The 13,659-nt window shown below is 31.6% G+C and overlaps 1 protein-coding gene across 1 annotated transcript in view; it reads right to left on the minus strand.

Annotated features, from left to right (window-relative positions):
- Nucleotides 1-13,659, minus strand: part of LOC132715032 (hemicentin-1-like) — a 38,312-nt gene that overhangs the window by 3,509 nt on the left and 21,144 nt on the right. The window contains exons 6-12 of the mRNA XM_060698004.1: nucleotides 6,500-6,823; nucleotides 3,550-3,861; nucleotides 3,230-3,355; nucleotides 2,880-2,907; nucleotides 2,587-2,636; nucleotides 1,136-1,154; nucleotides 303-382 (exon numbers count right to left, since the gene is read on the minus strand). Of these exons, the coding sequence (XP_060553987.1) occupies nucleotides 303-382; nucleotides 1,136-1,154; nucleotides 2,587-2,636; nucleotides 2,880-2,907; nucleotides 3,230-3,355; nucleotides 3,550-3,861; nucleotides 6,500-6,823 (939 nt within the window). The remainder of the gene's footprint in view (nucleotides 1-302; nucleotides 383-1,135; nucleotides 1,155-2,586; nucleotides 2,637-2,879; nucleotides 2,908-3,229; nucleotides 3,356-3,549; nucleotides 3,862-6,499; nucleotides 6,824-13,659) is intronic.

Raw genomic sequence — 13,659 nt, forward strand, 5'->3', positions numbered from 1 at the left:
ATCTATCAAGTATATTGATGACATTAATACACGTCATAGATTGGCCAGAAGGTGATAATCAGCTCTGAAATGAATAATGCCCTCGGGCTGAAACCCTCGGTATTCATTTTACAGGCTTATTATGACTTTGTATTAATCTCTTATTTCTGTATAACGCATTATCTTTCTATACATGTATTGCATAATACAATAATACTGGGAGCTGTTTCCATGTGCTCAACATATCGGAACCGTATTTTGAGTAAAATATACTAGGTAAATGTCCATTGTATTTGTTTGAATTTGAAACAAATCGTACTTACCTATATCATCTCTTCCATTTGGAAACGGATTAATTCGAGCATCTTTTTGTTTGGTATTTAGACTGTCATAGGTGTCTGACCTGTGAAATATTTGTATGATATACTTCTCGTTAAAACATGACGTAACTATACCTTATTTATTTAATACTAAATGGTATACATTTTGTTATTAAAATCTTGGATTTAAATATTATATTATTAGTCTGTAATTAAGTTTCACGCCCATTTGATCTTACCCGGAGTCTGCATTCTAAAATTAATCATTATCTTCAGGTCGCAATGAGTTAATAACGATTACTGCGTTATTTTTACATACTAAGACAAACTATTGAAAAAATTAATACTGCTTGTTGTAATCATACTACGAATTGAAATGTGAATAAACTTTATATTAATGAACATCCAGCAATATATTTGTGATGTTCTTGTTTGCGATAATGTTAAACTAAAATATTGATATTTTCCATGGAAATCTACACCATGTACATGACTTGGCCCTTTCTTATCTTTTCCGGGGTTTTATATATCTATATAGATATTCTAATTTTAGTATGAATCAATAAACAAATATAACTTGGATACATACGTGTATTACATGGCAAGTATTATGTATATTTCTTTTCAGCATTACAGTACAGGCGTTTGCATTCATACGAAATTTAATATTTATACTTTTAAAACGACTAAAGAAAAGATTAATTTGTCTACAATTTTATAAAATCTTGTTAAGTAAGGCCGATGCTGAGGTAAAATTTGCATAATCCTTAAAGAAATTATTATATTAATAACATATATAATATTAATAACATATATAATAAAAAAGTATAGCTTACGTGTTGGAATCTCTGAAACCTGTGTAATGAAAAAAATAATTGAAAGATTTCTACAGCAATGTAAATGATATGTTTAAAACTATTTTATTTAATGTTGTTGCTTTTCAGTATTTGATAGATTTGTTCAATATTAACTACTGGTGTTTTGCTTCATTTCAAGATTTAAACTGAGGTTATTTCCGTGTTCAACCAACTTTAAAACAGTAAAGCGTCCAGCTATGTTGATCATATCACGATCCTAAGAACCCTGGTTATTATAGGTTGTTCAAGGCGTTCACATTTTGAGGTTTTTACTTTTGTGTTAAGTAGATTTTGTTTTTATTATTACAATGGATAGTTATTCTTTTTGATTATTCAGGAGAAAATATAATTCTAGGAGTGTTAATTATCAAAATAAAATCAAGCTTAACGTGCCGGAAAGAAATATAAATACTTGTAACGTATCAACTATACTACCCTACTTATGCAGATTTTGATCATTTTAGACCTTGTGCTGTAACACATGTAATGTTATAACGATGGAATTAATCTTGATGAGGGATAAAGAGTAATGTCTTCGCAGCCGAAGCGGGTATTCTTTTTTTAGTCCGGTAAAATAAAACATATATTGGCTGTCAGGTATCCACCATTTATTGCATAATTCTGCGTTACGTTTTGCACGAATCGTGCGTTATTTTCACGTTCAGGCGTTACTTGGTATACACGGTGTAATATAAACATAACAAAAAATGCAAGGTTTGACGTTGACACGACCCGTAGATGGGTATTAATATCTGCATTTTAATGCTGCATGACAGTATTAATCCAGATAATAAAGTTTGACACTGGGGAAAAGTACCAAAATATTCTGTTGTTGTTATACAAGTGTCATAGGAGATATGTTACATGATTGTATTGAGAAAAAATAGCAAAAATGCGATTCCAAAAGTCAAAGGATCATGAACAGTGGGTGGAATTGGAAACATCGTTAATGAAGACAGACATCAAAACGTTCTCAGTATCTCAGAAATTTACACAGTTGAAAATTGAGTGTGCTTAGAATTTCAAAAGACAATATATGTATGTTTCTTATAAGTAGGTGGCTTGACATTAAAAGAATATCCTTCACACAGGTGATAAATTGAAAAGGAAACACATTAACATAATATCACATAAAGAAGTGCCGGCCGCATTGCGATATCATGTAATCTTATCATTTGTTCGGTAAAATCAAATTATATGATATATTGCTGTTTTTTGCATGTTTGCTCAACAATGGTGTACTAATTACTAGTAAAATATTTTGAAGCCCATTGAGTATTTTGTATTGCAAGACTTAGCAATTTATTAAATTAAAGTAAGTCCAATAACGTAGATGGTACTATGCTGCTTAAGTTAACATAATTATTTAAAGGTTTTGAAGAGTCAGGAAACTAAAAGAAAATGATTATTTATTCATGTCTGATTCTTACCGTGTAAGACTTCATACGGTTCTTGGGATGTTGTATCAGACCGTGATGTTCTACAAAATATAATTGAATTACAACAGTTACTAAATTATTTACTTCTATACTAGTATGATTTGGTCAATTGAATAAGAAAGCAAATAGTATCGTAAAGGGTAAGATAAACGTTCTTAAAATTAAACACAAGACTCCCCATTTATAGCCAAAAGTAAGTGTTCACATTCACTTTTCGTCTTCTACACTATGATAGTGAAAATACATATTAAAACGTTTTTAATTTGTGAAATAAAAATACTTACGATTCATATATATTTCCATTAGCTTGCTCTATTTGGAAAAATATATAAAACATATAAATGCTTTTATAACATCTACCGTATTTATTTTTTTTTGCTCAATTTATTTAGGTGCTTATATACCGATCTACAAAACATGGTTAAAAGAATGTTTACACCATAACAAAATGTTTCATTTTTAGTCACAAATGCATTATGTTAAAGTTTAATAAATAGGCATTAATATTCTTAACGATTAAATCACCACAAAATTCTTTTTCTTACAACGGGAAAAAACTTGCATTGAAATATGTCACAAATTTACCAGATCGAATTCACTTGTACATATAAATAACCATACAAGTTAAGCATACCTTTCGCCGATTTTCTTTTCTTCCATATGAAAAGCCCGATGCAAATAGCGGCAGCAATAAGTACTACAGTTATAATGACAGCGACAAAAGTTCCAGTTCTGTGAAAGCGATTTGTAGCCTGAAACTCTAGAACACCATGTTTTACTGACATTTTTGCAGTGGCATATTGAATTCATACTTTCTGTATATGTTATTAATAAAAAATGTTTTATAACAATTTAATACTGTATCTAAATAATCATTTATACCCCATAGTTACCAGGCCAACCAGTTCTTACTGGCTTCCATTAAACTGTACCGAAGCTTTGAAAAAAACTTACCTCTTTCTATAACAAATGTTGTTGCTAACTCTGTGTATCCTAAACTCCCTATCGCATTGATAGAAACAATTCGAGCATTATATTTTTCTGGTGAAAGACCCGTTATATTTGCGGTATAGAAAGTACTGTTTAGTTTATATTTACTGTCCACCTCGCTAACATTTAACAGATTTGTCCATGTTTCTGTACCCACAATCGAGGTTTGTATGATAAAATATTGTTGAAGTCCTCCATTAAAGTCTTTTTGCCACACAAATTTTAGTACGTTTTTTTCTGACAGTAACTGTAAGAATTTAGGTGGCAAAGGTGGACCTGGAAATTTGAAAAAATATCAATTGGCATTATAACTATCACACTTTCATAATATAAATGTAAGCAAAGCCGAGAATTCGTGTAATTGTAAATCTTTCAAACTGATGCATACCTATGATACAATCCTTTTTGTTTTGATTCGATAAGACGTTTTTTGAAAATGTCAGGTAAATAATTAAAGCGAAGGAAGAAGTGTTGCGTATTTAAGCAAAAGGTGACAAACAGCTGCATTTAGCGACAGAGTTGCTATTGTTACTGTATAGAAGCATCCTTGTTCCAATACATAATGCTCTACAAAAAAACCTGATTAGGAGTTTATTATTCCTACGTAGGAGATACAAAAGCCTTATAAGGAGTTGAAATCTCCTACATAGGATATCTTTAATTTCTTCTAAATGAAAATCCTGATGCAAATAGAGATAAGTTCAACATTTATAATAAAACTGACTAATGATGCTTTTCAACTCCTACATTGGTAAACAAATCTCATTTCTCGTAATTGAAAATCTTGTTCATGTGTAAATTTGTAAATTTAAAGAAGTACCTGCTTTTACAATGTCTCGTGATAGAAGCGTTAAATATGTTTCACACGTTCAATACACTGAAATTAATTCACGATTTCGAAAACAGGAAAACTTCAAAAAATGGATATGCTTATTTATTGTAATCCAGTCATGTAAATAATAACATCAGTCATGTGTTGCATTTCAGCTCGGAATAGCCGCCCCGACATTCCACAGGGGAACCGTTTTGCGGTAAAGAGGCTTGTCGATGTATCAATTAACATGTGCCATCATTGCAGAATCTTGTCTTTTTCATATATTTTAGTCGGACACACACAGACATTTACATAAAGTATTGTAAGTATACAAAATTTGGATATTTTGGCAGGGGCGTAACTGAGCTATTTTGAAATGTTCTCCTTAACTAGGGGGGGGGGGGGGTTCGGGGGCATGCTGCCCGAGAAAATTTTTGAAAAGAGAAGCGATATCCTGGCATTTCATGACTATCTAGAGGCTATATTGACAACATATTGGTGATGATTTCAAACTCTTTTTATTTATTTTAAAATATGTAAAATGAACAAGTACGTATTTATACCATAAAACTTTTCTTATATTATAATTGATATTTTTGCAGCACAAATTTGTTATTTTGCAACCTTCAAACTGATGTTATAGGAACAAATCTCCCGTATTCAATAAATTTTAAACTAAAACAATAAACAAACAAACAAAAACAAACACTAGACGTCTGTTTTGTTGGTATGCAAAGTTGTCTACTCGCCCTTTTTAAACATTTATGAGACCTAGGCAAGACATACGCTCAGTGTCTATAGTACGTACTTCTGACGTTTTAGTTCAGTTGTTTCCGAAAAGACATGACCACTAAAATGTTAATATGATTTTTTTATATAATGATAGAAAAATTAGTAGGCCTATATGAATATATGCTGCCCAGACCACTCTACCCCCTCTGTTTTTATCACTTTTTTAGAACTTTTAGCGCATGTGATTTTTCGGAATACAGGATTGATTTGTACGCACGGGCGTACAGGAGAACGCCCAGTTACGCCCCTGTTTGGTACCCCTAAGCATTAATTACAACAAAGTTTGCATACCAACAACAATCAATAATACTGTATTCCTAGAAATGTTCGCGGATACAATCTTTCGCGTTTTTCACAACGTCGGCATTTTCGCGGAGACAAACTTTCGCGAATTTGTAGTAACCGCGAATTCAGCGAATATTAAGTCGCTACGGCCTAAATTACAGCTTTTTTAGGCTACAGTATAAACCTACATGTATTTGATTTTCCATTTATGAATGTCACATAAATAATTCAGCAATTCATGATTGACCTTAAAGTCTATAAACTAGAACAAGTGTATTACTCAAAGGTAGCAGGAAATTTCCCGGTTTTGTTTTTTTGTTTTTTCCCCAAGTCCAGACGTCTGGATTTATATAACGGTTATGTTGTGCTACTTTAACAGTATTGGACTGTACATCGCTTTCATTGTAACAACATAACATCTGTTTATCAATGTAGCTATTGTACTTTAAACAAAGGATTACAACTTCTCCAAGCAAATAAGATCCAAGTCATTTAATGTACGCAAACTGTAAATGCTTTGTATACACTGTGCCTAGCAAATAATGTGAATAAGCGTGATAATTACTGATAATTGACATGTTTTTTTTTTGTTTTGTTATGTGCATTATAGCTATATTGAAATGTAAATATGGATTACAAGCTAAAACATGTGGTGGTTTAGTAAGGTGATGAACTTTACATATTAATTTCTATAGCACCTGTGTTTATATGTTATTGTGTAAGTAGATTATAATTAAATAAATATAAGAACATTTTTGTTTTTATTTCGTTGAAGCTAGAAATGTTCGCGGATTTGTTATAAGTGACATACTCGCGGCTATAAAGATTCGCGTAATTATGCCTACCGCGAAAAGCGCTAACTTAAAATGCGCGAAATCTTTTCTAGGAATACAGTATTATAATCTTATTGATTGGAATATAAAGGTGGTTTAGAAATACAATGTAATACATGCAATATATACAATAATTAATCAGGCCATAAAGGTGAGTGATAATGTTTGTAAATGAATCATTTCTGCTTACCTTCTGCTATCACATTAACAAACGTCTGTGTTGTATCAATAACATTTGTGATTTTGAATGAATAATTTCCGAAATCTTCTTCCCTTGCATCATTCAACGTGAGATAAATTACATTCCCTTGCAGTGTTACATCTTTTCCATAAAATTGTGTCCCTACAGACTCATCCATGACAGTATACATATCACTAGAAATAGACTGACCATCATATCTTATTATTTCTATAGTGTCAAATACAGGATTACTGTAAATTGGGATTTCAATATTTATTGCGTCTCCCGTTGAACCAGTAAATCGAAGATCATCTCTAAGTATCTTCGGGGAAACTGTAAGTCAAATTATAATGATAAACAAATTTACTGTTAAAATTGGTATTTTAATTTACATTCCCGTCAATGCATATTATTACGGAAGCGCCCAAGTGCCAATTCATAATGTTCTTTAAAAATAAATCAAAATCAGGAGTTTATAACTCCTATGATGGACATGCAAAAGCCTAATTAGGATTTTAAAACTCCTACACAGAATTTTGTCATTCCTAGGTAGGAGATAAAAAGCCAAATTAGAGAGTTTTAAACTTCTACGTGTTAGCTCAATAGGTAGAGCGCTGGTTTTTGAATCGGGCGACCGGAGTTCGATTCCCGGACGGTGCAGGTCACTTTCGTTGTGATTGATCATGAAATCTTGTCTACGGTCATTCGATTGGACCTCTGGCCTTGCATGAGACGTTTCAGTTCCTTGCAAAATTGAAGCCAAACATACTTGCAAACAGATTGACAGCTTATCCAGGAAATGTGCGGTGTCTGAACTGTGCTCTGGTTAATTCAAGAAGCTAACTGCCGTCATCCGGAGTGAAAACTACCAATACCAACACCACAACCATCTACGCAGGACTTTAAACTCCAACGTAGAAGATAAGAAGTCCTAATTAATTAGGAGTTTGAAATTGCTACGTAGGACTTTGAAAACTTCTACGTAGGAGATTTAAAACTTAATTAGGAATTTACAACTCGAACGTAGAAACATCGGTCATCGCACCGAGTAGTGCCCCTTATATAATGAAGCAGCAGTTTCAAAGTTCCACGTAGGAGTTATTTAGTCCTTCGTAGGAATTTAAAATTCCTAATTAGGATTTTTCATCTCCTACGCAGGATTTTTCAAAATCCTACGTTGGAGTTTTGAAGTCTTGCGTAGGAGTTATGTTTTTTTAATCACCTATGTAGGGGTTTAAAAGTCCTAGATTAATATGAAATGGCAACAGGACGCTTCCGTATATTATTACTGCTGGGTAAAGATTATAAATGATAATGATGTACTAAATCTAGTCTTTATTATTTAATTCATGTTCTATAGTCCGGACTTGGTGATTTGTATATATTTTCTTTGCATGTTTTATATTTTAACTGTCTATAATGTTAAATAATGTTGTAATTTAAAGAAATAGTACTAAGAAAGTATTGCATCAAAATCATCCATAAATACAATAATTATAAGACGCATTATTTGCAAGTACTTCCAGTAACGAAAAAATATGCAGAAGGACATCAAGAAAAAATCATTGATGAGTAAGAACACATGATAATAACATATAAACTTGTAAAGAAAAGGTAGGGCATATTAAACGTTAATTTTATTAAATTATCGCAAATGTAGTTTTTTTTTATGGAATTTGCATTCATAGACGATTTCTTGGACGTCAGGTTCATGACCTACACAAGACATATTCAAGTACAAAACGTTTTTTAATTGTTAAATCAAATTTTAAACACATCACAAACTCGGACTGTGCAAATGTACCAAGCAAAGCAATTGCTATATGACTAGCGGGTGTTGATAATCAAAGGTCGCTCAGCGGAATTCTACTTCCTTATTATGATAATTGTAGTTGTGATTTATTTAAAAAATAATATCGGTCTTAGGGGTGTTTATCGACTTATTTAACACCAGTTGGAGTTTTGATGCGTAGGAATTGACCACGAAGGTCGTAGGCCTGACTGGTTATTTTTTCGCATCAAAACGACGAACCCGGTATTAAATAGACGGTAAACACCGCTCAGACCGACATTATTTCGATTCTAACAGGATAAAATAAAGACAATAACTTGTGTTATTTTTTTTCAAGCGGAAATATCTTACGTTGCCGACTTTCGTATAACGCTGTTTGATTTGGCACCCATTGTTGCTAAGATATATAAATTCTTAAACAAAAGAAAAAAATAAGAAAAAAGGTTATCTTATCAATAAAAACTAACGTCTAAGAATGGATTGTATTGTGTTTATATATAAGTGCGCAATTTGTTTAAAATGACGTTAGCGTTTATGAATGAGTTGTATACTTAGGATGACGTCATTACGCTTATAACGGATTGGCGCCGTTTTGTCAAAATATTTATAAATGATAATGATCAAATCTGTGGCGTTACTGTATGTGAGATATTATTTCGGTATTGCATAAAAATAAAACATTATAAGAATTGAAAATATGAATAAAATCCTTTTTTATTTTTGCTTTAAAAGTCAACATACAGGCTCTGCGCTATATAATATTAAGTTGTATCGCTTCTCCGTGTAGAAATCAATTACATAGAGGATACGTATATGTTTATTAAGTAAGACCGAAATATCTTTCACTGAGTGATTATCAAATGGAACAGTTTCATTTTCCAAAGGGACATATTTTTTATATCTATTCCGTGGTTTTTGGTGGTTTTCCGCGATTTTTACATATGTTTAGGCATAACGACATGCGCACTTATATATGATGTCATGAAATAATGACGTCACGTTGCTCTTGTTGAAAAATAATTCTTTTAAACTTCACGAATTCTATAACACTTATAAAATGATGTGTGCTGGTTTCCATGTGCTTCTTGTAATCAAACACATTTGATTTTATGACAGAATGTATTTCTGACCATATTTCATAATGCTATCTTTTCATCTGCATTTAAAAGTAGTCCGTTTGTTTTGAGTTTAACGTCACATCGACACAGTATAGGTCATATCGCGACGTTCCAGCTTTACTGGTGGAGGAAGACCTCAGGTGCCCTTCCGTGCATTATTTCAGGCACGAACGGGCACCCGAGTAGAACCACCGACGTTGCGTAAGCTAGCTGGATAGCTTCCTCACATGAAAGAATCCAAAGTCCCTGTCGGGATTTGAACCCACAGCGGTGAGGGGTAAGTGGTTTGAAGTCAACGACCTTAACCACTCGGCCACGGACGCCCCAAAAAAAGTAGTCCGGCTACTATGAACATTATTATTATTCAATTATAAAATCAAAATATAATGTCATTGTCTACTAGAAAAACATGTCATAAACAAAATTAACCAAATTAACCCAATTGATCTTTAAAACAAACAAGTTAACTTTATTTATGAATATGACATATGTACATATATATTTAATGAGGCAAATTTAACAATAGATGTACGCAACGTATATGTTCATTTATAGTAAGTGGTATTATATCTAAAACAATTTCATCGTTGAATAGAAATAAAAGTGCGGATTATCAAAATATAGTGGCGGATTTTTTCATTGATGCTAATTAGTTTATAAATAAATATCTTTGTGTTATCTTTAATAAAATATTCGAAACAGGTGTTTATCCTGATTCATGGTGTAAGGGGATAATTGATACATAAAAAAGGTGATCATGATAATCCCTCGAACTACAGGGGCATCACTTTGGTAAATTGTATGGCAAAAATTTTCTCGTTAATATTGCGCAATAGAATTAATAAATGGTGTGAATCAGAAAGAATTTTCAGCGATATTCAGTTTGGTTTTAGAGATTCGAGATCAACCTCTGATGCTATTTTTATTCTTCATTCCATAATTCAGAAAGTTTTAGCAAAATATTCTAAACTCTACTGTATTTTCATTGATTATGAAAAAGCTTTTGACACAGTTATAAGAGATGCGTTATGGATTAAGTTGTTAGATACTGGCATTAGTTGTAAAATGATAAATATGCTAAAGGCAATTTATTCGTCTGTAGTGGCATGTGTAAAAATTAATGCTTTTATGAATATGTCCGAATTTTTCGACGTAACTCTTGGATTAAAGCAAGGAGAGCCATAATCTCCCCTGCTATTTATTCTTTTTTAAATGATATTGAAAAATATATAGATATTAACAAAATTTCGAATAGCGACCTAGAACTCTTGTCTAAATATCTGCTACTTTTTGCAGACGATATTGTGCTTTTCACTACAAGTCCAGAGAGCTTGCAAGCTCAAGTTGATAATGTATATAGTTATTCGTCTAAATGGGGGCTTAAAATTAATGTAAATAAAACTAAAGCTTGTGTTTTTGAAAGAAGGAAATCTGTACATAATTTTAGTATAAACATTGAGGGTCAGTTTGTAGATATTGTTGAAAATTTTTCATATTTAGGTGTAAAATTTTCTTATACGGGTAGCTTTTCTGAAGCAACTAAGACTCTTGCATAGCAAGGCCTTAGAGCTTATAACAGTCTATTGGGTATTTTTGACAGGATAAAGCTATATGTTAAAACTAAACTGCACCTTTTTGATAGTCTGATAACTCCAATTCTGTTATATGGTTCAGATGTATGGGGAATTTACAAATATAAAGATATTGATAAACTGCAAATAAAATTTTATAAATATGTACTTGGTGTGAAAAAACAAACTCCTAATTGTGCTGTCTACGGAGAACTTGGTAAATTTCCTTTGTCAATTTTATGTAATGAAAGATCTTTAAAGTTTTGGAATAAAATTGTTAATAATCAGCATTCGCGTATGTATAGCATGTATTAAGATCAATGTGTTAATGGAAATAATAAATGCTGCTAGGCAAGCTCATACTATTATCAATGAATTAGGATTTTCATATTTGTTAGATAACTATGATGTTATTTCTGATTTTAGCTTAATTTTTAAACAACGCCTTAGAGATCAATTTATACATAATTGGCACGAGCAAATAAATAACATGCCAAAACTCTTTTATTTTAGGAATTTCAAGTCAAATTTTTGATTTGAGGAATATCTAAATGTAATCCAAAATGACAAGTTAAGAAAACATTTGACATGTTTCAGACTTGGTTCCCATTCTTAAGAAATTGAAACTGGCAGATATATAGGTTTAAACAGAAATGAGAGAATATGTAAACTTTGTACTCAAAACATGATAGAATCAGAATATCACTTCCTGCTTTGTTGTCCATTTTATTCAGAACTAAGAAAACTTTTTATTCGTAATGCATCTTTTCCTACACTGAATAAATTTTATTATATAATGTCATCTAATAATTAACATAGATTATTACTGATAAGTAAGTTCTTGGACAAAGCTTTTGATTTACGATCTAATGCCATGGAACAAATGATAAATAGACGAAATTAATGACATATTATTAAAACTACTTTGTTATTTGTTAATTTAAAAACAAATACTGATATTTGAAATGTTTATAAATGTATCTTGTAGTTATGTGTGCTATATTTCAAGATCTATGTATGTATATGTTTTGTATGTATTGCCAAAGGCAAGGATTTGCCGATTTGCAAAAAAAGATTTGAACTTTGAACTTTTATTCAATTGAACATAGAATGCTTCATGCGTTACGAGGGTAAAATATTATTTTGCAAAGTAAAAATACAATATAAAAAAATAAATAAAATTAAATTAAAACAACAAAGGGGAAATGTAATTTTTTTTTAAAAACCTATGATATCACTATTACACAAAGATGGACATACGGTCACTTAAAGGTAAAGTAAACCAAGAAATGGCATAAGAAGAATTTGTCACAGAATAACCAACGTCTCCTCCTCAGGGAAGCTTTATATGAAGCATAGAATTTTGCTATTTAAAAAGATTGAGGTAGGGATCTCAGGACTTTCAGTCCAAAATTATGATCAATGCTAGATCTTCACATACAAGAATAAATTTATTATAGAAATAAAATGATACACGAAATTTAAAAATCTATCACATTAAACTTAGACCTCCGAGTATGACCTTGACCTTTGAGGTAGGGGTGCAGGTGTTATGCATGGCACATCGTCTTATTATTGTTACTATTTGTGCCAAGTATTTTCAAAATCCCTTTAACTAAAATTAGTTATAGTTTGGACACAAAATATACTCTATAAGAGCCTATGTTAATCTTTGACCTGTAAGTGTGACCTTGTGCTTGACATATCGTCTTATTATTGTGATTATTTGTGCAAAGTATTTTTAAAATCACTTGATATTTGAAAAAGTTATGGAGTGGACACAAAATATATCATATTACAGACTATGTAAATCTTTAAGTGTGACTTTGACATTGTGGGTAGGGAGACAGGTGTTACGCATGACATATTATCTTATCATGGTTACTATATGTGCCAAGTATCTTCAAAATCCCTTGATCTATGAAGAAGTCATGGACGGGACAAAGATATACAATATAACAGACTCTGTTAACATTTGACGAAATTTAAAAATCTATCATATCAAACTTTGACCTCCGAGTATGACCTTGACCTTAGAGAAAGGGGCGCAGATGTTGTATTTGACATATTGTCATATTACTGTGACTATTTGTGCCAAGTCATTTTAGAATCCCTTGAACTATGAAGAAGTTCCAGATCTGACACAAAATATACCCTATAACAAACTATGTTAATTTTTTAACTCTAAGCGTGGAGGTAGGGGTGCAGGTTTTGTGGATGATACATCGTCTTAATATAGTGACTATTTGTGCCAAGTATTTCAAAATCCTTTGATCTATGAAAAAATTATGAATCACTGTTCAGACACAAAATATATCCTATTACAGACTATGTTAATTTTTGACCTCTAAGTGTGACCTTTGCATTTGGGTAGGGATGCAGGTGTTGTGCATGACACATTGTATTATAATAGTGACTTTTTGTGCCAAATATTTTCAAAATCATTTTATCTATGAAAAAGTTATGGACCGGAGACAAAATATACCCTATAAAATTGGCTTAACCCTGGTGTTTATATTTTTACTGGTATGTATACAGTTTAAACTTTAAAAAAATCTTCTACTCTAAATTGACAAAGACTAGAAGTTAGATAATTAGAATAAAACATTGTGTTGTAGACATCTCTCAAAGTTGTTAAAATTATAGCACTAGGTTCAAAATGTCTCCTTGCCCGCATAAAAGGGATGA

The sequence above is a fragment of the Ruditapes philippinarum genome, unplaced genomic scaffold (assembly GCF_026571515.1).
Source record: "Ruditapes philippinarum isolate M1 unplaced genomic scaffold, ASM2657151v2 ctg3026_1_1_1_1, whole genome shotgun sequence".
NCBI lineage: Eukaryota > Metazoa > Mollusca > Bivalvia > Venerida > Veneridae > Ruditapes > Ruditapes philippinarum.